General features: G+C 42.8%; 1 protein-coding gene and 2 long non-coding RNA genes across 3 annotated transcripts; 1 reads left to right on the forward strand and 2 right to left on the reverse strand.

The window, feature by feature from the left end:
* Nucleotides 1-378: 378 nt before the first annotated feature.
* cd109 (CD109 molecule) lies at nucleotides 379-22851 on the forward strand. Its single transcript, XM_027278857.1, has 30 exons — nucleotides 379-546; nucleotides 2998-3120; nucleotides 3735-3774; nucleotides 4666-4747; nucleotides 4855-4948; nucleotides 5133-5268; nucleotides 5516-5625; nucleotides 5989-6255; nucleotides 7009-7110; nucleotides 7314-7376; nucleotides 7553-7723; nucleotides 8018-8170; nucleotides 8796-8885; nucleotides 9847-9916; nucleotides 10009-10129; nucleotides 10849-10966; nucleotides 11132-11245; nucleotides 12099-12317; nucleotides 12935-13076; nucleotides 15088-15264; nucleotides 15477-15558; nucleotides 15650-15878; nucleotides 16442-16613; nucleotides 16705-16898; nucleotides 18834-18998; nucleotides 19689-19754; nucleotides 21010-21140; nucleotides 21890-22046; nucleotides 22124-22226; nucleotides 22370-22851. The coding sequence occupies exons 1-30, from the start codon at nucleotides 379-381 to the stop codon at nucleotides 22564-22566; spliced, it is 4056 nt and encodes a 1351-aa protein (XP_027134658.1). The 3' UTR covers nucleotides 22567-22851.
* LOC113745804 (uncharacterized) lies at nucleotides 12209-25422 on the reverse strand. Its single transcript, XR_003462415.1, has 3 exons — nucleotides 25338-25422; nucleotides 12882-13070; nucleotides 12209-12320 (listed from the first exon to the last, which is right to left on the reverse strand). It is a non-coding gene; the product is annotated as an uncharacterized LOC113745804 (long non-coding RNA).
* On the reverse strand, nucleotides 21978-25331 carry LOC113745805 (uncharacterized). The gene is made up of 3 exons (XR_003462416.1): nucleotides 25211-25331; nucleotides 22291-22562; nucleotides 21978-22091 (listed from the first exon to the last, which is right to left on the reverse strand). It is a non-coding gene; the product is annotated as an uncharacterized LOC113745805 (long non-coding RNA).
* Nucleotides 25423-26011: the final 589 nt, after the last annotated feature.

Genomic DNA, 26011 nt, shown 5'->3' on the forward strand with positions numbered 1-26011 from the left:
TTTACTTCACTTATGACCGGATCTCGTCAAGGATTTAAACACTTTGGTTCTGGACAGTGTTGGTGGGATTGTCTTCTCAATGAAACCAAAACAAACACAGGTTTTTCTGTTTTGAAACTAGAGGAAAGGATTTTTCCTCAAAGCGTAAACGGATACTTTTGAACAGAACCAGATATGATCAAGTGAAATTTAGACAGATGCTGAGCAGATCCAAGATCGAAGCCACAGCTCCTTTAGTTTACGGACACCTGAGAAGCTTCTAACAGATTTCCATAATTAAAGAGAATAACTGTCATACATGTTGTTCCTCTGCAGATCAACGAGATGATGGGCTCTGGGTCTTACCTCCTGGAGGTCAAAGGTTACGTCGATGAACTTATGGTTTTCTCCAACTCGACGTGGCTGCGCTTCAGTCCCAAAGGCTTCTCCACCTTCATTCAGACAGACAAACTGAACTATCTGCCCGGGCAGACGGTGAAGATCAGAGTGGTGTCCATTCAGCCAGACTGGAAACCCTTACAGAGCTGGGTGGACATCGCCATCAAAGTGAGTCTGAAACTATCCAAACACACACCTATATACAGCTCCAAGCAAGTGTATTCAAAAGAATCCACAGTCTGACTGCATAAAATACAGATTTAAACAAAGACCTACTAAAAACTACCACAAAGGGGTTATAAATGTGCACCGCAGAGTTATCTTACTCAACCTCGGCATTGACCTGGAGGTGAGCTCCATACTGTGGACTAAGCTCCTGGGGCCTCATGTACAAAGCATGCGTACGCACAAAAAAGGGGCGTACGTCCTTTTCCACGCTCACGTTCAAATGTATCAAACGTGAAACAATCGTAGAAATGTGCGTGCCCCACGCCAATTTCATAGCTGTCGTACGCACGTTTCTACAGCTATTGTTCCTTTGGCGACACTTAGAGGTGACGCTGGGAAACTGTTAATAATGTGAAAACAAGTAGTCATCAGAGTGATGTGCACATCAGAGACACACTTATGAACTATTAACACACGCAGGTGTTTGCAATTATATAGGTGGATATAAAAGCATGCGTAATGTGATTAAGAAAATGATATTAACAAAGACAGCGTTAGCGTTGTTAGAGGACCTTGAAACGGACCGCCGTGAGCGATTTAAGGAACGCAAGGATTTACTTGCAAACCATGATAATTGGCTCATAAGCCGATTTCGGTTACCAAGGCCAGTGTTACTGGAGTTACTGCAGAGCTGCGGCCGGCCCGAGAGCGCAACGGGGGCCGGCGGGCCGGCTGCCTGACTGCGCTGGGGTTCCCGGCAACAGGGGCATTCCAGCGGGAGCTGGCCGATCGGTCAGGAGTGTGCCAGTTAACCCTGAGCCGAGCCATGCCAGCTGTGTGGGACGGAATCATCCGAATGTCTTCCTGGTACATCAGATTCCCATACAGTGCTGTTGAACAGGCCGACATTAAAGCACAGTTTGCAGCGAGAGCCGGTTTCCCTAATGTAATCGGAGCTATTGACTGCACACACATTGCTATAAAAGCGCCATCACAGGATGATTTTTTTTATGTTAGTAGGAAACATTTTCATTCCATCAATGTTCAAATCATATGTGATGCGCGAATGCAGCTAACTAACATCGTGGCAAGGTGGCCTGGTTCAACGCACGACTCATTCATTATGACTAACAGCATTGCTGAGAACAGGCTGGAGACTGGCACGGTGCGCGATGGGTGGCTTCTATTCGTTTAATTGTCCCGTATGTAACGCTGGATTACATACGAAACAATTAAACGAATAAACTCTTTACTTACCCAGAAGCCGTGCCAGTGTGCCAGTGCATATTTGGGCATGTGCGCATTCAAATATTCATGTTTTTGGTTTTCTTTATTTTCTGCTGGTGAAATTAGAGCTGCAGAGCTTTCTAACAAGCCCCTGATTGTCTCCCTGTGTTCAGTATTCTTGTCAGTAAAAGCGGGCGTAAAATGTCAGCCGCAGCGCCACACCTGTCCACACCTGTGTGTGCGCTGCTCGCATCCCACGGCATTTCCAGCCTCACACACACGCTCCCACTCACGTCTTTTTTTTGGTCATATTTATCCCTGTTGACAGGGTACCAAACAGAATCTCCACTTCATTCACTAGAATCTTTAGCTTAGACTCTGTGAAATTCATTTTCTTTCCTTTGTTCATCGCGTTATCTGATCGGACAAAGAGGTGAATCTCAGGTCCAGGGTCTATTTAAATAGATTTGCATATGTAAATGGAGGCGTGGACAGGGAGGAGTTGCACGTGCGCTCAATTCCACGTTGATTGGCATGTACAAAAGAAACGTGCTTGGATCCATGCGAACGCACACTTTGATACATCTGAATATTTTTGTGCGTACGACAGTTTCCGGGTTCTGGCGTACGGCAAGTTTTAGTAGGAAATCCACGCAAGTATTTGTACATGAGGCCCCTGGTGTTTTCTCCTCATAAAACCCAGAATATTCTCAGGTCTTCACACTTCCTTCCACAGATTCCTGATATCCAAACAAAACGAACAAAAACTGAAAAAAAAATACCTGGAAAGCAACAAATCAAGCAGAGCTGCCATTAACTTCATCTATAACAGCGTCACAGTACGACAGTGCAGAAGTAGCCGACCAGCTGTGGTGGAAAAAGTATTCACATCCTTAAGAGAAAGTACTTTGTTACTTCAGTGACTGTTCTGTGACTGTTCTGATTTCATCAGATGTCCAAGCAGGATTTTACTGTTGGAGTTGGAGCTCATTTCAAACTGTTTTATACTGTACAAAATTATTATTTCCTCCATGAATCCGATGATTTTGCTTGTAAAATATCGTCACTATTAATCCAATGTTTCACAATGTTTGTTTTGTCCAACCAGCAGTCCAAACCTCAGCACTCAAATGATTCAAAGGAAAAGCAGCGAAATGTTCTGACATTAAAAATGACTGAAATAACTGTGTATTGTGTGTCTCCGTCTGTCTGCACCTGATCCAGGACCCGAGGGGAAACCTGCTCAGAGATTGGGCGCATTTTGCCAAGCTTGGCGTCGTGTCCAAAGAGTTTCAGCTGTCTGACAATCCGCCTCTGGGTCAATGGACCATCGTCACATCGATCAGGGTAAGTCAGTCTGGCACAAAGGTGGAGCTCTTGCCGGGTTTGGTTCCTGGTATGAGCTGAGTCAGTTCGATTAGCCACCAATGTAACGTTAGTCCCTGTCCAATCAAGTTCGACTTTACAGGAAATCCAAGAACAAGTTTCTTATTAAGATAAAGACGTTTTCAGTGAAACCAAATTACAAGATACAAGACTGCAGACGTAAGACCTGGACTCAAGTGAATGATCAAAACTCTGATTTGGACTCTTCTGCTGTAACATTAGACTCGACTAGGTCCAATAGAATCAGATACTCAAATGTCGCCCTGTGGCACTTTATGGCGAGACACTAGAGTCAAAACTCATAGATATCACCATGAAACTTAACTCACATTAAGACACTTATTTTTTGTGTTACAAGTTTTCTGAAATGTGATGTATAGACGTACAAATGAGGCAGGAGTTTGAACATTGGATAAATCCAGACTCAAGCTTCTTATTTCATGCTGTTGACATGTTAGAGTCAAAGTTTTTTTTACAGAGGTGATGTTAGATCACTCCAAAAATCAGAAAATACACAAATAAAAATAACAGAGAGACACCTTAAATCAAAAGTGTTTATCTTCTTTGTGTTACAGAATGTTTCAAGTGAGAAGCATTTCAACGTGGATTATTACGGTACGTTTTTTCTGAAATCTGGATTATGTTTTGTCTTTATATGCATGTGAATATATTAAAATCATTTGCAAAACACATGATGATTCCGTCTGTAACACCCAATAACGTAAAGTAAGTCAGAACATTTTTCAGTTATTGAGAACATATTTGTCATGTTCTTTTACTTAAAGGCCCAGTGTGTAAGATTTAGGAGGCTCTACTTACGGAATATAATATTCATACTTCTGTTTTCATCCGTGTTTAATCACCTGAGAATAAGAATAATTATGTTTTTGTTGCCTTAGAATGAGACTTCTGTATCTGACTTTGGATATAGACACCGTGGATTCTCTTCTATGCTATGAAGAGGTTACGGCGAGGGGGTTGCAATCCTACACACTGGACCTCGAAGAGCAAATTTTTAAAAATACTTATGCTACTTCGCACATCTACTCCAAGACAGTTCAACCTTTTGGCTTGTGATCACATGTCTATGAATTGTTATCAGCTTCACCGAAGAGACGTTTCACAACTAAACTTCTCAGGTGGTTTCATTTAAATACAATTTGAGACAAAAATGATTCAATATTTCACAAAACAAAGCAAAAAAATTCCATCCAAGTCAAAAAAAAAAACAAAACAAAAAAAAACAAAAGAGAAACAGATTTTGTATCAAGGTTTGTTTCCTTCTTCTTTCCTCTCCCATTAAACATGTTACGACCTCAGATTCATCAGGTGACCCTGTGATGAATGAAGTTACTAATGTCATAATAATACAACATGGGACGAAGCAGCCGCTTTCACTTTGATACTTTAAGTACTTTTTGATTTTGAATACTGGACTGGAGTATTTCTACATCGTTGTACTTTTACTGGTATCATGCAGCTCATTCATTGTGTGTTTGGTTGCAGTTCTTCCAAAGTTTGAAGTTTCAATAATAGCTCCGGATAGCATTCATCATGAATTCACTCTGTCGGGAAACGTCACCGCAAAGTAAGAACCTTTGTTTTTTAATGCTGCTTCAATATTTTTATTTAAATAATCTTGTTTGTGGATAAACCTTGGGAATTCTTTAAAGTTTATTGTGTTTTCATCTTCAGGTATCTGTACGGCAAGCCTGTTGATGGAATAATGAATATAACGTTCCTGCATCATTATCATGGTTTAGTAAGGAGTTATCATCAAGTTAAACCGGTGGGTGATTTCATTTAAAGCTCAAGCTGAATCAAAAACACCAAAAATTGACAAAGAATTTGCGATTTTACATCTTGAAGATATGATGAACATGGACAATCGATCAATCAACCAACAAATACTGTATAATCAATAAATTAACTGATGAATAAATGTCACCACTGACACAGTTGCTTTGATTTAGATTAACGGCACCGCAAGCTTTGTGTTTGATCCTACCGAAAACCCATCGGGACCAAGACGTCTTGGATTGGGCTTCCCTGGTGGACGCATGGATGAATTTATAATGGTTATGGTTAATGTGACAGGATACCTCACAGGTAATCAGTTTACAAATCACCTTCAGGCTGTATGGGAATGTGTATTGATAAATGTGAAAGTCTCATTCTAGCACTTTGTTAATCCATCAGTCAGTCGTGTATGATAGCTGTACAGCTCCTAAGACCAAAGATGATGATTCCTGAAGTTGTTCTATTCTGCAGTAAAGTTTTAAAGTGTACTTAATATTACTGTTGTTGTTGTTGATGTGTGTTCTTAACATCACCGTGGATGCTTCTCATCTTTCAGGTCTCACATACAGCAGTATGAAAAAGGTGTCTGTGGTAAAGTTCAGATATAAAGTTTCCTTTCATGACTATCCCAAATTATTAAGGCCCTCTCTGGAGTTCATTGCTAGGGTAAGGACAGTATATCTTTTGTATAGTTTTAACATTTTAATTGTTTACTCCTATACTTTAAATATTTTCTTTTATATTAAAGATAATTTAAACCAATAAAATGTTTTTGGCTGTGTTGGGACTATGGGGCAAAAGAGCTGTTTGCTCTGTATGCAGTCATTTTAATTCAGATGTTATTATGGCTGACAATTAAATTCACTTTTTTTGCTTTGTTATCATTACAAAGTAAAAGATGTCAAATTCAAACAAAGTATTACTTTCACATTCAGAGTGATTTTACTCTAAGGACACAATAGACTACACTGTTCTTTATTTATTCCCACATAAAGATTCAATCTAAAAAGCATACTGTCCATTTTGCAGTTGAAAATATCTACGTACAACGATCAGCCGCTGTCAGAGGACGATCAGCGAAAGATGGTTGATGTGTCAGTGATGCAGGGAACGAAAAGTCCATGGAGTTGGAAAGGGGATGAGGTGGAAGCACTGGCAGCTCGATCGAACATTTCAGTCCCTTTGGGAATTCGGCCTGGCATGCCACCTGAAAAAATGGAGTTTCCTGTCCCTGCAGATGGAATAATACCTCTCGTCATCCAGCTCAGGAATGATACTGAAACACTCACAATTGATGTAAGATTATCTTTTTATCACTATAAAACTCCCGACTACATCTGCACTGAGAGTGTAGTACATTGACTGGATGAATAAATGCCAGGATGAGGGATAAAATCATCAAATGCACAGTGCAACGCTAAAACAGAAAAACAAAACAGACAAAAAACATTATGTTGTTTTCAGGTAAACATACAAATCAACACAAAGAATGAAGTTTCCGATTACAAACAAGTCAAATAGCATTTCTGCGTCACAATTTCATTGACGTTTGTCTGTACATGTTCTCTATTGTTTTCCTTTGGTACAAAACACATTAAAGCATATGAATGTCTTCTGTCATGGACATTATAACCTGGGGGGTCACTGAACTATTAATATTTAGTGAGGAATTTGAATACAGTGCTCTTTTTTGACAGGATTGACTGAAATATAAGATGGTGTATCATCAGCATAGAGGAAAACCAAATACTGTTTTTTTTTTTTTTTCAGTTTGTGGCCAGTTTACTGGGCTCCGATCCCGTCCAGTTCTGATTATAAACCATTCTTGTTCAGAAGCCTTCCCACAAATGTGTTTTGGTGATTAACAGAACTATTGTTTGTTTACAAGTAAACTCTGCATTGTACTGCCAAGTTAGAAAATATAACCGCAGCACCAAGAACTCAAAATTACAGGTCTTGTGATCAGGACAGATTATTAAGCATCAGCAGAAGAAACTTACGAATGTAATTGTTTACTTATCAATTGTTTGTTTGTTTGTTTGTTTTCAGGCTTCTTTCGTGGACAGTCACACCACTCTACAACTATATAGAAGCTATACATCCCCCAGTAACAGCTACCTACAGATTCAGAAACCCTCTGGACCATTAGAGGTAAATATGAGAAACACAAGAAAGTTAGTGCAAGGGCTACATTTGTAACACACGGTTCTACGTTGTGGAAATATTTATATATTATGTACTTACTTATTATGTACTTACTCTGGCCATTTGGACAAATATACACACAAACCCAGTTGTGATACTAAATCATTCATTAAACATGTTTTCGCAATCACAATCTACTCTTCCTTCAGGTTGGTTCACCTGTCCAGCTTCCCATTCAGAGTAATTTCCCAATGACTGAGATTCACTACATTGTGAGTACCATGCTGTGACACTGCTATTTGTTTATTTGTTGTTGTATTGTTGTATTTGTCTTTGTACAACTTTAGAAAGTTGCAATTTGTCTGTCAACTTGGAGTTTGTCTTGGAGATCAATGAGTACATTTTTTAGTAAGAACAAAGGCCTCACCTTTGTTTTCTCTGTGTGAAGGTGAAGTCCAGAGGTCAGGTGGTTTCTGCTGGGAAAAGCTCTCGTGTTTTGACTCTGGTCCCAGACGTCACCTGGGCTCCTAAGGCCTGCATCATCGTCTACTGTGTGCATTTCAATGGAGAGATTGTCAATGACGTGATACAGCTACCCATCACCAAAACTTTACAAAAGGTGATTTATTGTTTCAGCTGTTTTAGCAAGTGTGATGTTATCAAGATGGTAAAGGCAGTGCATAGAAATGTAGAGATGAAGTTGATTGTTGACTGGCCCAATCCACCAATCAAAATCTTGTGAAACATTTGGGGAGGGGAAGGGGAAGTTAGAGGTCAAGATGGAACCAGTCCACTACCTGGACAGAACAGGTAGAACACACTGGAACTCATTCATCCACCTATATGCCAGCCAGTTTTTTGGTATATGATTCTGTTTGATGTGTGTGTATGTAATAATGATATATGATGGCAGGTGTCTCTGAGCTGGAGCGACACCGAGAGGAGGCCAGGTGAGGAGGTCACACTGGGGGTCAAGGTGGCAGAGCCCGGCTCTCTGGTCGGGATCCTGGTGGTCGATAAGGCAACACATTTGATGGGATATGATAACGACATCACCAAGAACAGGGTGAGAACAACACTTAAATCGTTGCTTGTTCACACCATGAGCTGTGCTGTTTTATCTACTAAAAAATCAGAGAAAGAAAACAAAGAAAAAAGTGTGTGAGAACGACCTTCTTAAACAAAATGGCTTAGCAAATAATGGGGCACTTGGTGCCACGGTGTCTGTAGATATAAAAGGCTCATTCCAAGGTACATACACTTCAATCTGACCCTCAATCTAAGATAAAGAGATAAATCTTGAAACCTTCACGTTGTGTAACGTCATTTGTTTATCACGTAACTCGCTTTGTCATTTACATCAGTTCATCCTGTCATCTTTGAATACCAAAAGCTCCCTGGGGTCGTTTCCAGTTTAATGTTATCTAACGTTTTAATGGTGCTCCAGCTATACATCCGCTGCCCTTACAGATCATTTCCGGTGACATCTCCCACAGGTACTTGTATGAAACCCAATCTGCCGCCCCCCGCCCCAGTATCAGTTCAATGTGAACTGTGGCACAATGATTTTATCCCAGCTTGGTCAAACAGGTTTTAAACAATAAGGGCTCTTTTCTTGTCATGGTCTGTTTTGTTGCTCTTTGTAGGTTGCAACAGTAGTGGCTCTGAGGATGTCGGTATTGCTTTCACAGGTGCTTAAGGAGATGGGGGAGTACGGCGTTTCCAAGGCCGACGCCTTTTCTGACATGTTGAGAATGGGAGATCCATACTCTGTGTTCAAGGTCTGCCTCCCCAGAGACACATCTCTTCATTCTATCAATGGAGTATTGTATTAACTTCCTGTTTCTTGCCTAAAGTCTAACTTCTTCCCTTTACGTTGTTACTTTTTCTCATATTTACTTGTAATTAGTAATGTACAAATGATCTGCCATATGCTATAATTGCTGGCACACAGAAATACTTGTTAGACACAATTAAAATAATTACAACTCCCTGGTGTTGAAGAAGCCACTGGCTGATATCTACCTTCACTGGCCTTACAAATAGCCACTAGTTATACTGCACCACTCTCTGACCTAATGCAACTGTCCGTGGTCTTTAGACCTGGTCTTATATCTGCAATGTGTCTGCATAGGTGAACTGCATTGGCTGAGCCAACTGGCCTGATAAGCATGGGCAATAGTCATAATTACTAGGGTCCATAGATAGGCTTTATCTCCTAAGAGTAGAGATATGACATTTTGGGCATTAAATATCGATAGATACTCTGTTTCTGTGTTAAATGTCTTCAGTGTCAGCCCACCCTTTAAACCAGTCCACCAACAACATGAAATGAATCATGGTTTGCATTCAGCTTCAGTATTTTTTTATGCAAATCAGTGCTAAAAGTTACTTTGCCAGTCTTGTGTACACATTCCCTGATTAGACAGACTTTAGTGTTTGATCACTGATGGTTACGTTAGCTCGCTATGATCTTGTGTTTCAACCACAATTTGACGAGCAGGCCTGTGAGGGTGCCCAACCAATTTAAAAAATGGAATAAATAAATAAATCAGCAGATAAAAATCACCAGAACATTCTTTTTTTGAACAGATTGAGAAATGAGTTAGGAAGCATGGGGCTCATTGAAGGAAAGAGTCCAAAATGACTCTTGTGATGAACCAACCGGCTGTTTTTAGTGTACTACTCAAGCCTTCCAGCCACATGTGGAGTGAAATATTTGTCTTGATTGTCTCTCTGCAGACATGTGATCTTGTGGTGTTGACTGATGCCAATTTACACGAAAAAGAAACTGATCATTCGTTTTTATTACGTAAGTTATAATCAAAAGTTTACGTTTCATTTTTTTTTTGTCTGTTGTGACGATGTGATGCTAATATAACCAACATTTTTATTTCTAAACAGCAGGGGAGGGAATACAACTCCTAGCTAATACAGAGCGGCCACAAGACGATGAAGAACAACCGCCGCCGCCTCGAGAGCGCTCAAACTTTCCAGAGACCTGGATATGGATGGATATCATGAGGTAAAGCTGGAGAAACATACAACTTTAGTTAAGAGTAACCATAATCCACTAGGTAGCAGGGTGCGAATTCAGACTTCAGATTTGGGTAAAGAGGATGGAGCCCAGGTAGAGTCGATAAACATTCAAGCAACCACAACTTTTAATTGGTATTCAGTTGGCTGCAATCTGCAACATCACCACTAGATGGCACTACTAACTCCTACACATTGGGACTTTTAAGTCCATGTATTTTTACTTTAATTACACTAGATCAGTAAACGTCTGCAAAATCCATCTGTATGCACATGATAGCACTACAGTGGTCCCTCGTTTATCGCGGGGGATACGTTCTAAAAATAACCCGCAGTAAACGAAATCCGCGAAGTAAGTTTTACAATTATTATACATGTTTTAAAACCCCTAACCACACACCTTTATACACCTTTTTACACGCATTCTGTACAGTACTCCCTTAGTTAATCAGGACGCAGAACACAATGCGCGCTCATACTGTACAGTACGCTGTAAAAAAAAAAACATGCAAAATTACACTGATAAAAATCCGCGAAACAGCGAGTCCGCGAAAAGTGAACCGCGATATAGCGGTATATATATTTCTACAGATTTTTGCAGATATTAGACGTATGTCAGTTGCACCAAATTGTAGCAAGGGTGAGTGTACAAAAATGAATTGTTATTTCATATGAAAAATTGTATTTCCTGTATATTTTCTTTTGCAGTGATTCAGACTCAATAGAGAAAACTCTGACTGTACCAGACAGCATTACGACATGGACAGCCACTGCCTTTGTTATATCTGAGAACCTGGGACTGGGCATCACAGACAAGCCTGCAGAGGTTGACGTCACTTTACTTTCGTATTTTCTGATCTCCATTTATTGTTGTTTCAGTATTATTTAACTTTCCTCTTATTGATCGCTCATTGACTTTATGAGCATTGTCCTGTTGGTGTTGTTTACACCTGATGAGACAATACAAAGTTTCCATGTGACCTTCCCACAGCTCACAGCGTTCCAGCCTTTCTTCCTGTCCTTGAATCTGCCGGCCTACATTATCCGAGGAGAGGAGCTGGTGCTGGAGGTCATTCTGTTCAACTACACGCCACGTGACCTGGAGGTCAGTCTGCTTCTCCTTACACAGCTGGACTGGATGAGAACACATCTTGATTATCACAGGGTTTAATATTGTAAATGTAAAATGTTGAAGGTGTAGGATGGCTAATGAGAAACTCCATAAATGATGCATGTAACTGTTGTTGATCAGTTTGGTAGAGCCTCACCGGCTGCTATGTTAAGAATGGAGCTTGTCCATTGGTTTGCACCTGTGTGTTGCTGTTTCACATCACATACGTGACATAGGTCAGGTGTGTTTTGCAGTTATAGATCAGTTTTTAAATCTGTATGTGTCGTATGTTACGTAGGTAAGTGTTAGTCAACAAAACTACTTTACGTTCTATCCGTGACATAAGCTACATGTTACAAAGCTACACTTTCCGTATGTTACACATACACAAACAGTTCTTCATTTGCTGCCTTTGAGTGTCTTAGTAATCATAATGTAGGCCACAGGAATAAACAATGTTGACCTACTCAGACTACATGATATTTATATATGCATGTATAGGCCTATGTCACTGTGCACCAGCAGTAGAATACAGCAGGTGTTGGGTGACAGCTGACTGTTTGTGGAGTGAATGTGATTTAGTGTTAGCAGCGTCAGGTTGCTATAATCAGTTTAAAATCTTCTACAAATCTGCTGTCACCTCTGAGGACCTGAATGAGGTCCTCTTTTTAAATCCTTCAGCACATTAAGCTTCATGAAAGAGCTCATTGAACCCGCACAGAGCAGCTTCTCTTTTGTGTTTTAATTTCATATTTGGTTACAACAACATGCTTCCTTTGTGTTTGTGTTCTTTCTTTGACCTCTGTTTAACGTGATCTGGGTGGACTCCTTCTGTCTTTGTCATCAGGTCTTGGTGATTGTTGCACAGAGTGACACCTTTGAGTTTCTCTTCCCGGACAATAACGAGATCCCCATGCCCAGCTCTCGCAGGGTGTTGGTGAGGAGTCAAAGAGGAACGTCCGTCCTCATTCCCATCAAGGCACTAGTCCTCGGAGAGATCCCCATCTCTGTGAAAGCCGTGTCATCTGTGGCATCCGACCTTGTACGACGGACCATACTCGTCAAGGTGCTGTGAGAAAATCAAGCAGGGTTAGATAATGTGGTTGGAAGAGTTAGACAAATACACATACAAGGAATTTAAACCCTCAAACCACTGTATGCTGTATATATATGCACAGTGACCTCCCTCTAGTGGTTGAAACCTGGCTATTGCATTTGAGTTTTCCTATTGGCTGATTTTGCAGTTCAACCAAAGGCTGATCATCCTTCTCAGTATGTTTCATTTTCATAGACTTTAGAGTGCTTGAGGGGCAACATTCTCCAGAAAAGCACAAAGATTTTCTAATCATATCTTGGTGTGGGTGGTCCTGATCGCTGAAAGTGAAAGAAGTCTATTGAAGTCAGAGGGTCAGCATCTTGCTTAACGTAAACGTCATGGCCAGCAAGAGTTGAACCAGTCAGATTGAGTTCATCAGAGCATCTGTCAACCTGCTGCAGCTCCAAAACAAACACAAAGTATTTCAGACATCAAACTCTTCTAATGTAACCGACATCCATCTGCTGCTCCACTGTAACCCGAGAAATCTTGATCTTGTTTTACAGCTCTGCCTTTCCCAGAAATATTACTCACCGGGTTTGTTTGTGTGTTGTGTTTCCATATTTCTCGGGCTGTTGATTCTGCAGGCCGAAGGACTCGAGCAGATGCATCACACCGCGGTGCTGTTGGAGCTTTCTCCTCCATACTGGAACGTTTCCAGAGATATGATGTTCACCTTCCCGGCAGATGTTGTGGAGGGCAGCGAGAGAGTTACAGTTACGGCTGTAGGTACGTAACTACTGGGCCTTGCACATGTGCCCTGTTTTGTCATTTCAATTAAATATATTGCAAATGAAAACATCTGACCGCCAGCACTCAAGAGTCATAACTGAGGTTCAGAGTTCCATCATCGCGGTGACCGTGCAATGATTGTAGGTGGATCAGGTTGGACTAAAACCACTAAAAACACTCATGTCATGCCGCCTGCTCCACCAGAAAGACCAAAAGTCCTGTCGGTTGCATGACAACCTCCTTCTCTGTCACCATAGCAACTGATAAAAACAGCACATGCGTGACAAGATATATGAGCAGATGGAAGCAGCTGCAGTAGGTCAGTGTAGTTTTACTGTCCTGACACGGCTTACAAATGTTTTGTGTGTTCTGTGGAGAACACGTGTTCGCCTGGCAAAGCTGTGCAGGAAAGTCAAAATGTTGCTTTTCCATGTAACATGGTGCAGGCGCTCAACGCGAAGCACACATGTGAGGCACAAGCTGCGGCGCGCTGAGATCATGCTTTCCTGCCCAGACCAGGTGCTGAACACGGGAGATATTTATAACAACAGAGTGAGAGGCGGGAAAGGTTAAAGTGTCGCGTGACTTCACGCCGCGAGTGAAGCAGCAGCGGCATCAAGAGCCGAGCTTACATGACAGCAGCTACCTGACCAACGTACTGATGTAAAAAACGATAGAGGAAGAGCTACATGACATCTGCTTTCGATCATTAAACTGGAAAATTACTGCAGCAAAGAGGGCGTGCAGCTTCACCAGATGTTTTTACGTTTATAGGCTTCACCCTCATTTATCATGACATTATTATAAGCTTCACTAATGCCATGACAAACACACCAAAGACTTTTCTAATGAGATGAAAAAATAATGATACCGATGTCCACAACAGACACTGTTGCAAATAATCAGCAGCGAGACATTCAGCCTCATTGTTTTCAGTTTTTCAGCACAAAATAGAGAGATTTTTAAAAATAAGTAGATCAGTCTGGAGCAGATCTAACGTCCGGATGCGTCACACGTTGGCTCAGAAAATGTGCGTGGAAATAAAAACCGAAGAGAAAGTCAAACAAAGTCATTTAAAGAGAAACTTACAGGATGAAACAGCAGTGACGTCACAGTGTACAGACACATCACTGTGGAGGGCAGCAGAAACACAAGCAGAGTTTCAGCTTCAGGTTTTAAAATGAAGTTAGGCGTATTATAAAATGATTCTCTGGCGTGTAGATAAAACATGAATGGAGATCTGTTCTTTCAAATTAAAATAAATAAAATGCGTAATCGTTCAAATCAGCGATCTTTGCAGGGCAGCGAACCATGTTGAAAGGTTGAAAGTGACAACAGGTGGATGAACGTGGCCTTACCAGCCACTGTTTAACTTTAACTAAGGAACCAAACACGCTTACCTCTGCGCAGCGTTCCCGTCTAAGATTACGACTCAGAAATTGTCTTATTGTGCCACATCAGTGATGCACAGGGTCCATCGTGTGTGTCGACACAACAGATAGGTACCTCCAGGTTTCTCTGAACTGACCATAAATTAACAGAATTCTCCTCACTAATGTTGATTCATTTAATTAAATCTAATATTACTGGTTTCATTAACCAAAGCCAGTTGAGTATCTTTGCCGTTTGCAGCTCTTGTGGGAACAGAAACGTCGACAGCTTGATTCAATTTTCAGGTTTTTGTGCACAGATAAAATCTTGAATCTCGAGATTATCAGACATCAGAAGAATCTGCAGATGTTGACCTGCTTCAGTTTTGACTAATTGCTTGATCTTATCGCTCATGACCGACTCCGCTCACACAACGAGGTCCAAAAGTCCACCAATGGGATTCATCGCGCCCCCGGAGCAGCTCAGTAATCTGGTGCAACAGTGAAACATCTTTTTTATTCAGGACTCAGCCTGACTCGATGTGACGTTCTGTTTGGGTTGGCTCGGTAAACGCTGACTCATCTCCCCTGTGTTTTACTCACCATGTCTGATTTGTCTGGTTTCCACGGCGATGAAGGCGACATCCTCGGGCCATCCATCAGCGGCCTGGACTCCCTGATCCAGATGCCTTACGGCTGCGGGGAGCAGAACATGATCAACTTTGCACCGAACGTCTACGTCCTGAAGTATCTGATCGCTACAGATCAGGCCAACCAAGCCATCACAGAGAAAGCCAAGGCATACATGCTGAAAGGTAAACCTCCTCCTCCTCATGTTCACCTCAGTCCTGGCTTCTGATTGGTTAGTTCAGTCACGTGAGAAGTCCAAACACAGAGGTGAAGTTGTGGAATCAAGTAAAAGTACTGCTTAAGAAAGTTATCCGTCTCCATCCTGCGGTTTCTTCCACAGTACATCATTCCCATGTATCAAAAGTAGATGTACTCCATCTGGTGTTTTTCCCACCAGGTTACGAGCGAGAGCTGTCCTTCCAGAGATCAGACGGCTCCTTCAGCGCCTTCGGACAGAGCGACCCATCCGGAAGCACGTGGTACGTCTTGCACGAGAGCGTGCACGTAGCCTGAGCGTGAGCATTAAAGAACCTCATGGACACTGACGCTGGCCGTGTGTTGTCTCTGCAGGCTGACCGCGTTCGTGCTGAGGTGTTTCCTGCAGGCGCGGCAGTTCATCAACATCGACCCCAACGTGCTGCAGAGAGCGGCAGCTTGGATAGTGGTCCAGCAGGGGGATGATGGGAGATTCTTAGAGCGCGGCAGGGTCATCCACACCGGGCTCCAAGGAGGCGTGGACGGCCCCACCTCCCTCACGGCATATGTCCTCATCGCCCTGCTGGAGGACAATAACATCCAGGTGAGACTGTAAGGTGACACGTCAAAGAGTGCTCCACCAGTTTCTCCTTGTCAACAGCCCAACAGAACCGAGTCCATGTTCAGTGCTGCTTCCTGATTGTGCTCGAGAGAGAGTGCTCACGTGATTGAACGTCGCTGGACTACAAGCCGTCCATTAATTATACTGTCACCTGAGTTGTTTGGCAACATGATGCACATGAGAAATGATTAAAATTATTACATTCATAGTCAGAAATAGTTTGTTCACCCACTGGCTCTGCGTGAGGACAATTGACTTTCTCACTCTCCAACCACATGGAAGAAAACATGGAATTGTTTGACGTGATTTTTAATTGGCTGGGTATCTGCGTTTCCCTCGCAGCGATCAATAAAGTCTGATGTTAACGAGCAATCTATAAAAGCACAGAGAGCTAACGCGGGCACAGATGGGAGTAAACACAAAACGAATGTTTCCAGGTCCAGAGATGTTGCCTCATCGCGCCACGTCTTTACGACCTGATCTCATAAATGCCACTGAGCTGAAGTGACGTCTTACATGCTGCTGCCCTGTTCGCTGTCTGTCAGGCCCAGTATAGGAGCCAGGTGTCTGCAGCCATGATGTTCCTGGAGACCCGTCTGGCTCTCGGCGTCACCACTAACTACAGCCTCAGCCTGCTCACCTTCGCTCTGGCTCTGGGCGGCAGCTCCAACGCTCACATGGCACTCAACGAGCTGATTGAACGAGCTGAGATTATAGGTATGATGGTGTGTGTGTGTGTGTGTTGTTAACTAATCTTTAACTAATTCATTGGAAACTCTTCTGATGTCTGTATCTCCTCTGTGAGCAGACGGCGTGCCGACATGGACGTCCCCAGACGACGACAGGCTGTCGTCGTCGTGGCAGCCGAGCTCCACGTCCATTGAGATCGCGTCCTACGTGATGCTGTCTGCAGAGATACTGGATCGCGTCGCGGACGGCTTAAGCCTCATGAAGTGGCTCAGCCAACAGCGTAACCACAACGGAGGATTCGGGAGCACTCAGGTGAGACAGCCTCAGAAAACACCGAAGGACTTGGGTCCCATTGATCATATATGGTCAATGTTCAAGGTTAGGAAGATGGGAAGGCAAAGCTCTCGATCTACGCTCCAACCATCTCCTCTGGTTAGGGTTGCAAAATTCTGGGAATTCCAGGTTGGAAACTTTCCATGGGAAACAGTGAACTTAAATATAGTTGGGAAAAATACATTTTAGCATCATCTTGACTAAAACAACCAGATTTCCTGCAGGTCCACTTGAATATCTGCTCTTCCTCAGTCACATGCACATAGCACACTGCTTACTGCAGGGCTGCTGAGGCCACGCCCCCTACCTGCACAGGTGATCTCTGTACCTAGAGCCCAGAGCACACAGAGACTGTTGAAGACATTTGAGCTTGTGGAAATTATCTGCCAATTTACACTTAATTCCCAAATATCCATAATTGCCATGGAAACTTTCCTCCCCTTTGCACCCCTCACCACTGGTCATGAGCTTTGCGTAGAGGCCAAAAGAACGAGATCGCAGATACAAGCGGCTGAAATGAATCTTCCTCCATCGGGTGTCCGGGCTCAGCCTTAGATGTAGGCGGAGTAGAAGCCGCTCCTTCGCATCAAAAGGAGTCAACTGAGGTGGTTTCCTCCTGGGTGCCTTCCCTTTGGAGGTGTTCCCAGCTGGAGGAATCTGGTCTGGGAACACCTTGGGATCCTCCAGGGAGGAGCTGGAACTAGTTGTTGGGGTGAAGGAGGTCTGGAAGGTCCTGCTGCCACCGTGACCCAACGCCGGATAACAGGAAGGAAAGGGATGGATGAATAAGCAATTTATGGGTTATAAGCAGTGACAGCTATGAGTAATATGTTATGGAGTAATGAGCCTAAGAGGCTACAGAGTTCATCTCAACTGCCCCAAAGTAGAGCACGAAATGTTGATTAATCCACCGCTGAAAATAGTCCCCAAAAAAAACGCACTAGTTTATTAAGAATTCAAATCATTCATCACGTGTCCGGCTGGACGCTACAATAGTAACGAGTAACGACTCAGCACATGAAAAATGTATCGGAGTAAAAGTATTAAATTCATCAAAAATATGTAGTGCAGTAAAAGTGGAAGTTGGGGAAAAATAACACTCCAAAAAAGTACAGATACTGCATTTTAGTACTTAAGTACAGTACTTAAGTAGTTCCACTTCGTTACTATACATCTGTGCTGGCAGGGTAAAGTTCAGCTTAATGTATAAATAGAGGGATTTGAGAACAGAATGAGGCAGGGACAGGTCAGAGAGGTGACTGGGGACATACTGGCTACTCATTAGGTGATATGTTGACTGTTTAAAGGCATTATATGCAAATTGACTGTTAACAATTTACAGCCCATCTTCAGGAACATGTATAAGAACCAACTGTTAATGCTCCTCATGGAGCCGTTTTTAGTGTGTTGCACTGTGAAACGCTCCTCTTGTACAAGAACAATAAATTCAACTTAAACTTTGATGCTTTGAATCCGATCCTCCTTATTTAAGGGTTTTTCTTTAAAATTTCCCTAACACAGACAGTACGAAGAGCGGGATTCATTCATACGTGTGCATCCTCGTGACACAACGTGACGTGACTTACCTTCAAAAGATTTGAGCCTTTTTGTTTTAACCGATCAAACTGGATTCATGGAAAAAGGAGGAGTTGCCATGTCTGTGGTTTGTGTCACATCTAAAGGGGGAATGTGGCTGTGACTAAAGCTCGCTCGGACACAAACAGACGCACCGACATTCATGACACAAAATAAGATGCAAATACTGCGAGTGGCTCCAAACACAGAGCGTGGAATCAGGTTTGTTCTCCTGATGCACAACAGGTGAACAGGAAATCAGCTGTGAAGTTCAAAGCGACTGTGAATGAATATCTGTGGAACACGTCGTTTGACTCTGAGTCTTGTCTCCTCTCTCAGGACACCATCATGGCTCTACAGGCGCTGTCCACGTACACAATATTGGCATGGTACATGAAGTGGTACGACGTCGACCTCACCATCAGGGTGAGCATGGACGCTTCCTCCACCGTCGCCTCCTTCCACATCGACCGGGACAACTACCAGATCCTCCAGAGCCGGCAGGTACTCGCCATATCCATCTGAAAGAGAATCCGGCCGTCGTGGTTCAGCATCTGTTGCTGATCAGACACTGATCAATAAGCGAGCTGAGGTCATGCAGAGGTGAGGCAGATGTGTTAACGAGATCAAAGCCTGATTAGCGGCCGGGCTTGAATCTGTTGAGTTGTCCTGATTTAGGCGCTGAAAGACGCGCCGTTGAAATCAGAAAGGGGGGTTCATCCTCTGGGGAGCAGCTCGTAAACACTTTGGCTCGAGAATCTTTAAAACGAAGCAGATGTTTCTCAGACTGGACAGATTCAAACTGACGCGTGATAACTCTGAGTTCATTTGAACGCGACACAGATAGCATACCTCCCGTCATCGTCAGAGACAGGACGTCTGAAAGTTTCCTGTAGCCACCTGGTTCTGTGTCCGGCCCGTGGTCCACGGTGTCCCGTGTGTTGTTCCCCCTCTGCGTGACCTCATCCAGCCTCGTGCTACACTCTCCATCCTCCCTCTGATAACAGACGGTACCGTCTTCAGATCCAGCTCTGTATAAAACAAACCATTGATCTCCATAGTCCGAGCTGCTGGGACTGGCACCATTGCAACAGTGAATGTTCTGAATACCCCTCACCTCATGTTGGATGTTGGAGCTAAAAACACTGACTGCCAGCTGACTGGTGTTAATCTAAATGTTGTCTGATGTTTCAGATTGAGCCAGAGGACAGGATGAAGCTCCAGGTGACTGCACAGGGAAAAGGAATCGCCCTGTTTCAGGTACGAGATGTTCAAACTGTCACGAGGAGACGCAGTGCTGACACACGGAGGTTTGTCTGTGACAATCGTGTACAGTAAAAGTTTGGACACGCCTGCTGTTAGCTCATGTTAGCTCAGTCTGTTAGCTGCTGTTAGCTCATGTTAACTGGTGTTAGCTCATTAGCTCAGTTTGTTAGCTACTGTTAGCTCAGTTTGTTAGCTACTGTTTGCTCATGTTAGCTCAGTCTGTTAGCTGCTGTTAGCTCATGTTAGCTCAGTCTGTTAGCTGCTGTTAGCTCAGTTTGTTAGCTGGTGTTAGCTCATTAGCTCAGTTTGTTAGCTACTGTTAGCTCATGTTAGCTCAGTTTGGTAGCTGCTGTTAGCTCATGTGAGCTCAGTTTGGTAGCTGCTGTTAGCTCACGTTAGCTCAGTTTGGTAGCTGCTGTTAGCTCACGTTAGCTTAGTTTGGTAGCTGCTGTTAGCTCATGTTAGCTCAGTCTGTTAGCTGCTGTTAGCTCAGTTTGTTAGCTCACATTAGCTCAGTTTGTTAGCTGCTGTTAGCTCAGTTTGTTAGCTGCTGTCAACTCAGCTCAATTTTTCAGTTTCCTGATGGACAGTGAAGTAAACTGCTGACAGCTGTAGCTGCTGTTAGCTCAGTTCGTCAGCTTGGCGGTGAGCTCAGAGCGACGGGTACCCGTCTGAGTGTTTGTACCAACAGGCGTTATGGACGACCAGGAAGTAGAAGAGGAGGTAACCAGGCTCAGCAGCTTCTACGGACATGATGGCAGAGGAGAAGAGTAAATGTGGGACTGACTTTTAGTGGTTGGTGAGAGCTTGGTGAAATAAAAGGCTGAAAGACAGACGCCGAGCTGGGCTGACTGCTGCTGGACTAGTCAGTGAGATCAGCTGCTGGGTCTGGTTCTGGTTCTGGGCTGACTGCTGCTGGACTAGTCAGTGATATCAGCTGCTGCTGTAGGTTCTGGTTCTGGTTCTGGGCTGACTGCTGCTGGACTAGTCAGTGATATCAGCTGCTGCTATGATTAGGTTCATAACACAAACTACAACAAGACGTCTGCGAGTTTCTCTTCTGCTCGTGCTTCGTGGAAATCCATCCCGTGCTCGTACATCTCCGCCCTGCAGTCATCTCTCCTGTGATAACACCATAACTGAACCCAGCCTTGTTTTCTCCAAATGAATGTAACCTCGTTCACCTGTCGGTTAGTTTGATGAAAACAGACGTGCACAGTCTGACTTCTCTCTTCATCTTCGACCTCAGCTCAACGTGTTTTACAACATCAGGAACAGGAAGCCGTCGAGGCGGAGGCGGGACGAACATGAGGCGTTTCTTCTGCACGTCGAGCTGTTCGACCCAGACATCGACTCGGCACATCTGTTCATCTGCACCAGGTGAGCGCTTTGGCTGCCCGACAGCCTTTCCTGTTTGTTCACATAACGTCAGCACGATGCAGCAGAACAATCAGCAGCATCCGTCAAACTTTCACTGCGGCACTTCACAAACAATAAAACATAATCAGGGAAGACGTCAGAAGATAAACAGCAAAAACACCAGATGTGAGTCTGAAGAAACAAAAACGAAACATCAGAAATAAACATCGTGAAACATTAAGTTCACCTCTGAAAAACGTCTTTGCTCTTCATTAAAAAGACTGTTATCATCTATATAAATATATTTCATTAAAAATAATAACAATACAACTGTAGTAATTTAGGAGCAACAGAATGTTAAAATAAAATAATTAAAATACAAATAAAAGAAGAAAACAAGAAAAAAAACAATCAACAGTAATAATTCATTAAATTTAAATAATAAAAATAATTTAAATCAAATAGAAATAAATAAATTTAATAAAATATTTATATAATATAAAAAAATTAAGTTTAAAAAAAGTTTAATAAATTAAAAAGGAGAAATCAAAAATAAAATATATATATATTTTTTAATTGTAAACAATTCGTAAGTTTGTAAATGATATTCGATTTTAAATCTAGAAATAAATAAAAGAAATGATCGCACAAAGTTTGTTTTTCTGTTCCTCTTATAACAAAAATAACTCCCTGTCACTGAAGAATAAATGTTTCGTATCTCGGTATATTAACAGTTTACCGTCTTCACATTGTCGTGTCGTGTTCTGCAGCCTGTCGGGAGATCTGGGTCTGAACGCGACGGGCATGGTCATCATGGAGGTCGGCCTGATGTCCGGGTTCATCATGGTGCCGGACAGCATCCAGGTCGACGAGGTCATAAAGAGAGTGGAGACGCAGCCGGGGAAGATCATCCTGTACCTGGACTCTGTAAGCGTCACTGGAACACTCACTGTACTCTGTCTGACTGATCACCTGAAGACCAAAATGTGAAAATGTGTTTCCAGGTGACGATGGAGCAGATGTGTATCGAGATTCCTCTGACCTTGGAGTACAAGGTCGCCAAAGTCCAGGAAGCAAACGTCGTCGTCTATGATTATTACGAACCGAGTAAGAGCCAACTTCATTCTACATTTCCAATTCTTAAACCTGCAGTAAAAGTATTAATCCTCACCGTGACTCCACAAGGAAAGTTGAATGTAGCCAGACTCACGCTGAGCTGTTGACCTCTGACCTTTCACCTGCTCTTCCAGGACGCAGGACGGTGAGGGTCTACGAATCCGACTGGAGGCACGACATGTCCCTCAGCACCTTCTGCGGTGAGGACTTGAGCGAGTGCGTAGCAGACGTGTACGACGAGTTCAACGCTGCGTCAGGCTGCAGCCAGAACGTCCTGCTGATGAGTTTACTGCCCGCTCTGCTCGTCCTCATCGTCACCTTCGCCACCTGAATAAGACCCAATGATAGTTCAGCTTTGTGGATGTATGAAATTCTCAAATGTAGCTTTTTGTGGATGCATGATTGGATTTTTGAACACGGTGTTTGTCTGTAAACTGATGTGTTTACAGTGTGTTGGTACTGTAGTCTGAGTCTGAACAAATGGAAGTTTACTCAGGCCCAAAAAAAGTGAGTTCTTTTTTTCTTTTAACATTAAACTTAAAGACGTAGCCGTAATGTTAACAGACTTCCAAGGTAGTGAGTCCTCGTGACCCACAGGGGGCCAATAAAATCTGTGTTTTTTGACAAATGGTGGTGTTAAACTTGTTTTGTTCATTCGTTACTGCACAGCCCTCTCCTCAGTTTTCAGTATTTTTCCAGTTCTACTTGCACAAAAGTGAAAAAAACAAAAAAAAAAGGTCCAGTGTGTAAGATTTTGAGGAGTGTTTTGGAAGAAATGTAATATAATATTCATAAGTTTGTGGTTTCTTGTTTGTTTTATGCCCACTGTGAGATTTAAAAGGTTCCTTCAAGGCAACATTATTAGGAATCACTTAAACGTTACGCCGACGATACCCAATTATTTTTATCAATCAAGCCAGAAGCAATTAATCAATTAGCTAAACTCCAAACATGCCTTAAAGGACATTAAAAAAATGAGATGACGTCTGTCTCAAACATGCAGAAAAACTAGTCCGTGCATTTGTTACTTCTACGTTGGATTATTGCAACTCCTTATTATCAGGTTGCCCCAAAATCTGCTACCAAATCCTTCACGCTAGACAAAGGTATCCTTGAAGAGTCAGCACTCAGAGACCAAACAAGACTGAGTTGAAAGGTATGTTAGAAGGTCTGGTTTCTGGGGAGGGTGAGGCGAGTGGTATTCAGTCAGATGCAATCCACTGGACCTTTAAAGTGTATTTGCTCACATAGGCTCGCCTCTGATGATTGGGTTACTTTTCTTAATCCACATGAATCAGATCAACCACACGCCGCTTATTTACTTTATTATTATTTGTTTCATTAAGATAATAAGTCATTTTTATACGGGAGCGTATCGCTGCCACTCCAGAAATATAAAATGTATCAGTATAATGTCATAACGTGATAAGCTGTCCTATGACATCCTACATGAGATACATATGAATCCATCCTGTAACCCACATCAAGTTTCTCTGTGATCCCTGAACGGGTCCTGACCTCCAGGTGGAGAACCAGCTGTGTCGGAGAACGGTAGCAGTCGCACAGCTTTTCCTGCCTTCACCAGAATAATGACAGAGTATAGACGATCACCAAACGATCAATGCGGAAGATTTACTCTGTGGACATTAACCTCAGAGTCGCTTTATTCAGATTGTGACCGTGACAAAATGAAACACAGGCGGGAGCAGGAGCACCTCCCATAAATCTGCATAATAAAGCAGGTATGTGGTGCAGGAGCACCATAAATCCCCACGACAATCAGAGCGATGGAGGCATAAACGTTACGACGCAGCGCCGCCACTTCAAAGATGCTGCCATGATGGACAGCTTGAACTTTGCAGTTAAGAGAGATGGAGAATATTTGACCCACATGTGGAGGAGCAGCATTTATCTGCTACTCTGGCTTTTTATGGACTCCACCACGGCCTGCAGGGCAGCTTCTCTCAGAGTCAACACGATCAGGGTCTGTAGTGTACATTTAAAGCTGCTTTGCTGGAACTAGAGTCAATTGACTATTTATACGTCCCGCCTCTTTTGGGTCTGTGCTCCAATCACAGTTGACCAGGCCTCGGTCAACTTCCTCCTTGCTAGATGAGCTCGTACATGAAGATAAAAGCGAGCCGCTACCTGAGGCTGCACTTCCAGGCTTCAAGCGAAATGCTCATGTTGAGTTTAAAATGATAATTCTCCATTTGAGTGTTTTTTTTTGCCAACAGTGTCTAATCCACTGCACCAGAGCGGATGCATTTGTTCTTGCAGGAATTCGGTCCTGAATCAAAGAATTGAGACATTCAAGTCAAAGCCACAAACGTAAACTGATGTCGCTCAGTGTTTAGTCAGAAGATCACCAGAATTCAGTAGGTCTGAATGTTTGTACTAAATTTCATGGCAATCCATCCAATGTTAACAGATATTTCAGTCTGGAATGAAGCGGTGGACCACAGAGCGGCTGTGTGCAGAGACGCTCTACGGCTGAAAATAATTAATTCCAATGTTGATGCAACAAAACCACCAAGTCACATTCTTTGTGTCCTCCTCTGATCATTGAAACTGTTCAACAACAAAACAACGCAAACGTCTTCTGTGTCACGTCAAGCTCCAGAAACAAAAGTGTGAAACACACTTTCTCTCAGCTTGGATTATTTTGGACCGAGCCGACGCCGCAGCGAAGGCAGATCAAAGCCACCAAACGCTGGAGCGGCTCATTCATCGCTCAGCCCCGACAGTGTAGCAGACCCTGTCAGAACATAAACACGACCGCAGAGGCAAAATATTTCCTCCGCAGAGCTCCTAACTCCAAACACCGGGCCCTCCAATGCATCATCTGTCAGCCCAGCAGAGCCGCACCACATGTACACTACGTTCAGTCAGCACATGCACTACAGACCACTCCGCTCATTCTCATAGACATCAAACAATGCAAGAATGTCACAGTTACACAGCACTGGCACTACCATATTTCAAGAAAGCCCTTTGGACGAAGGAGATGAGTCATTAAAACAGGCAGCCGCCATCTGGGTTCAATCAGCAGCCCAGACCGGAAAGGTTGTTTCTGTTGGATAAAAATCTGACAATACTCACGTCCTCCTCTCAGGACTTCTCAGTCCCCAATCAGAAGAGACGTGGAAAAAAACTGGAACTTCTCCTACATTCCCAGGATTTACCCACACAGGTGTTTCCACTCTGATTGGTTAGACCTCCTCAGGTGGACGCGTTTTTGATTGATTGACCTCCCCCTCGGCCTGTTTCTTAGTTTTTCTTTTAACTTGAAGTTAGGTAATGTCACGCAATTACCCTCCGTTTTAATTCCAAATGTGAATATTTGCTGACAATAAATTGAAATTCTTCAGTCGGCTGGATAAGAACAGACATTTTTAAGATGTCGCCTGAAACTTTTCTCACATTTTCTGACAGGTTTTAGGCCAAATGATTAATAAATTAGTCATTTTACAAGCAATAATACTAAAAATTCATTGGATACACCCTTAATTTGAGTTCCAAATGTGAATATTTGCTGAGTTTTTTTTAGTGTTCTTCAATAATAAAGTGTTTTCTTTGGTTTCAACCCTGGATACTTTCTTTGGTTAGTCGTGCAAAAACAGACATTTGAAAACATCGCCTTGGACTCTGGAAAAACTTTTCTGACATGTTTTAGACCAAATGATTAATAAATGAGTTATTTAATGAGTCAAATCGTCATGGCTACAGTTTTAGTCGTACGTGTGAACGTTTACTGGTTTTCTTTGTGTTCCATA

Source organism: Larimichthys crocea, chromosome VI, assembly GCF_000972845.2.
Source record: "Larimichthys crocea isolate SSNF chromosome VI, L_crocea_2.0, whole genome shotgun sequence".
Classification (NCBI taxonomy): domain Eukaryota; kingdom Metazoa; phylum Chordata; class Actinopteri; family Sciaenidae; genus Larimichthys; species Larimichthys crocea.

Bases quoted from the DNA above. Each gene is read 5' to 3' on its own strand.
- cd109 (XM_027278857.1), top strand. From the start codon at position 379: ATGGTTTTCTCCAACTCGACGTGGCTGCGCTTCAGTCCCAAAGGCTTC. The intron at 11,246-12,098 runs GTCAGTCTGCTT...CTTTGTCATCAG, and splicing joins ACACGCCACGTGACCTGGAG to GTCTTGGTGATTGTTGCACA. The intron at 15,559-15,649 runs GTACGTCTTGCA...TTGTCTCTGCAG, and splicing joins GACCCATCCGGAAGCACGTG to GCTGACCGCGTTCGTGCTGA.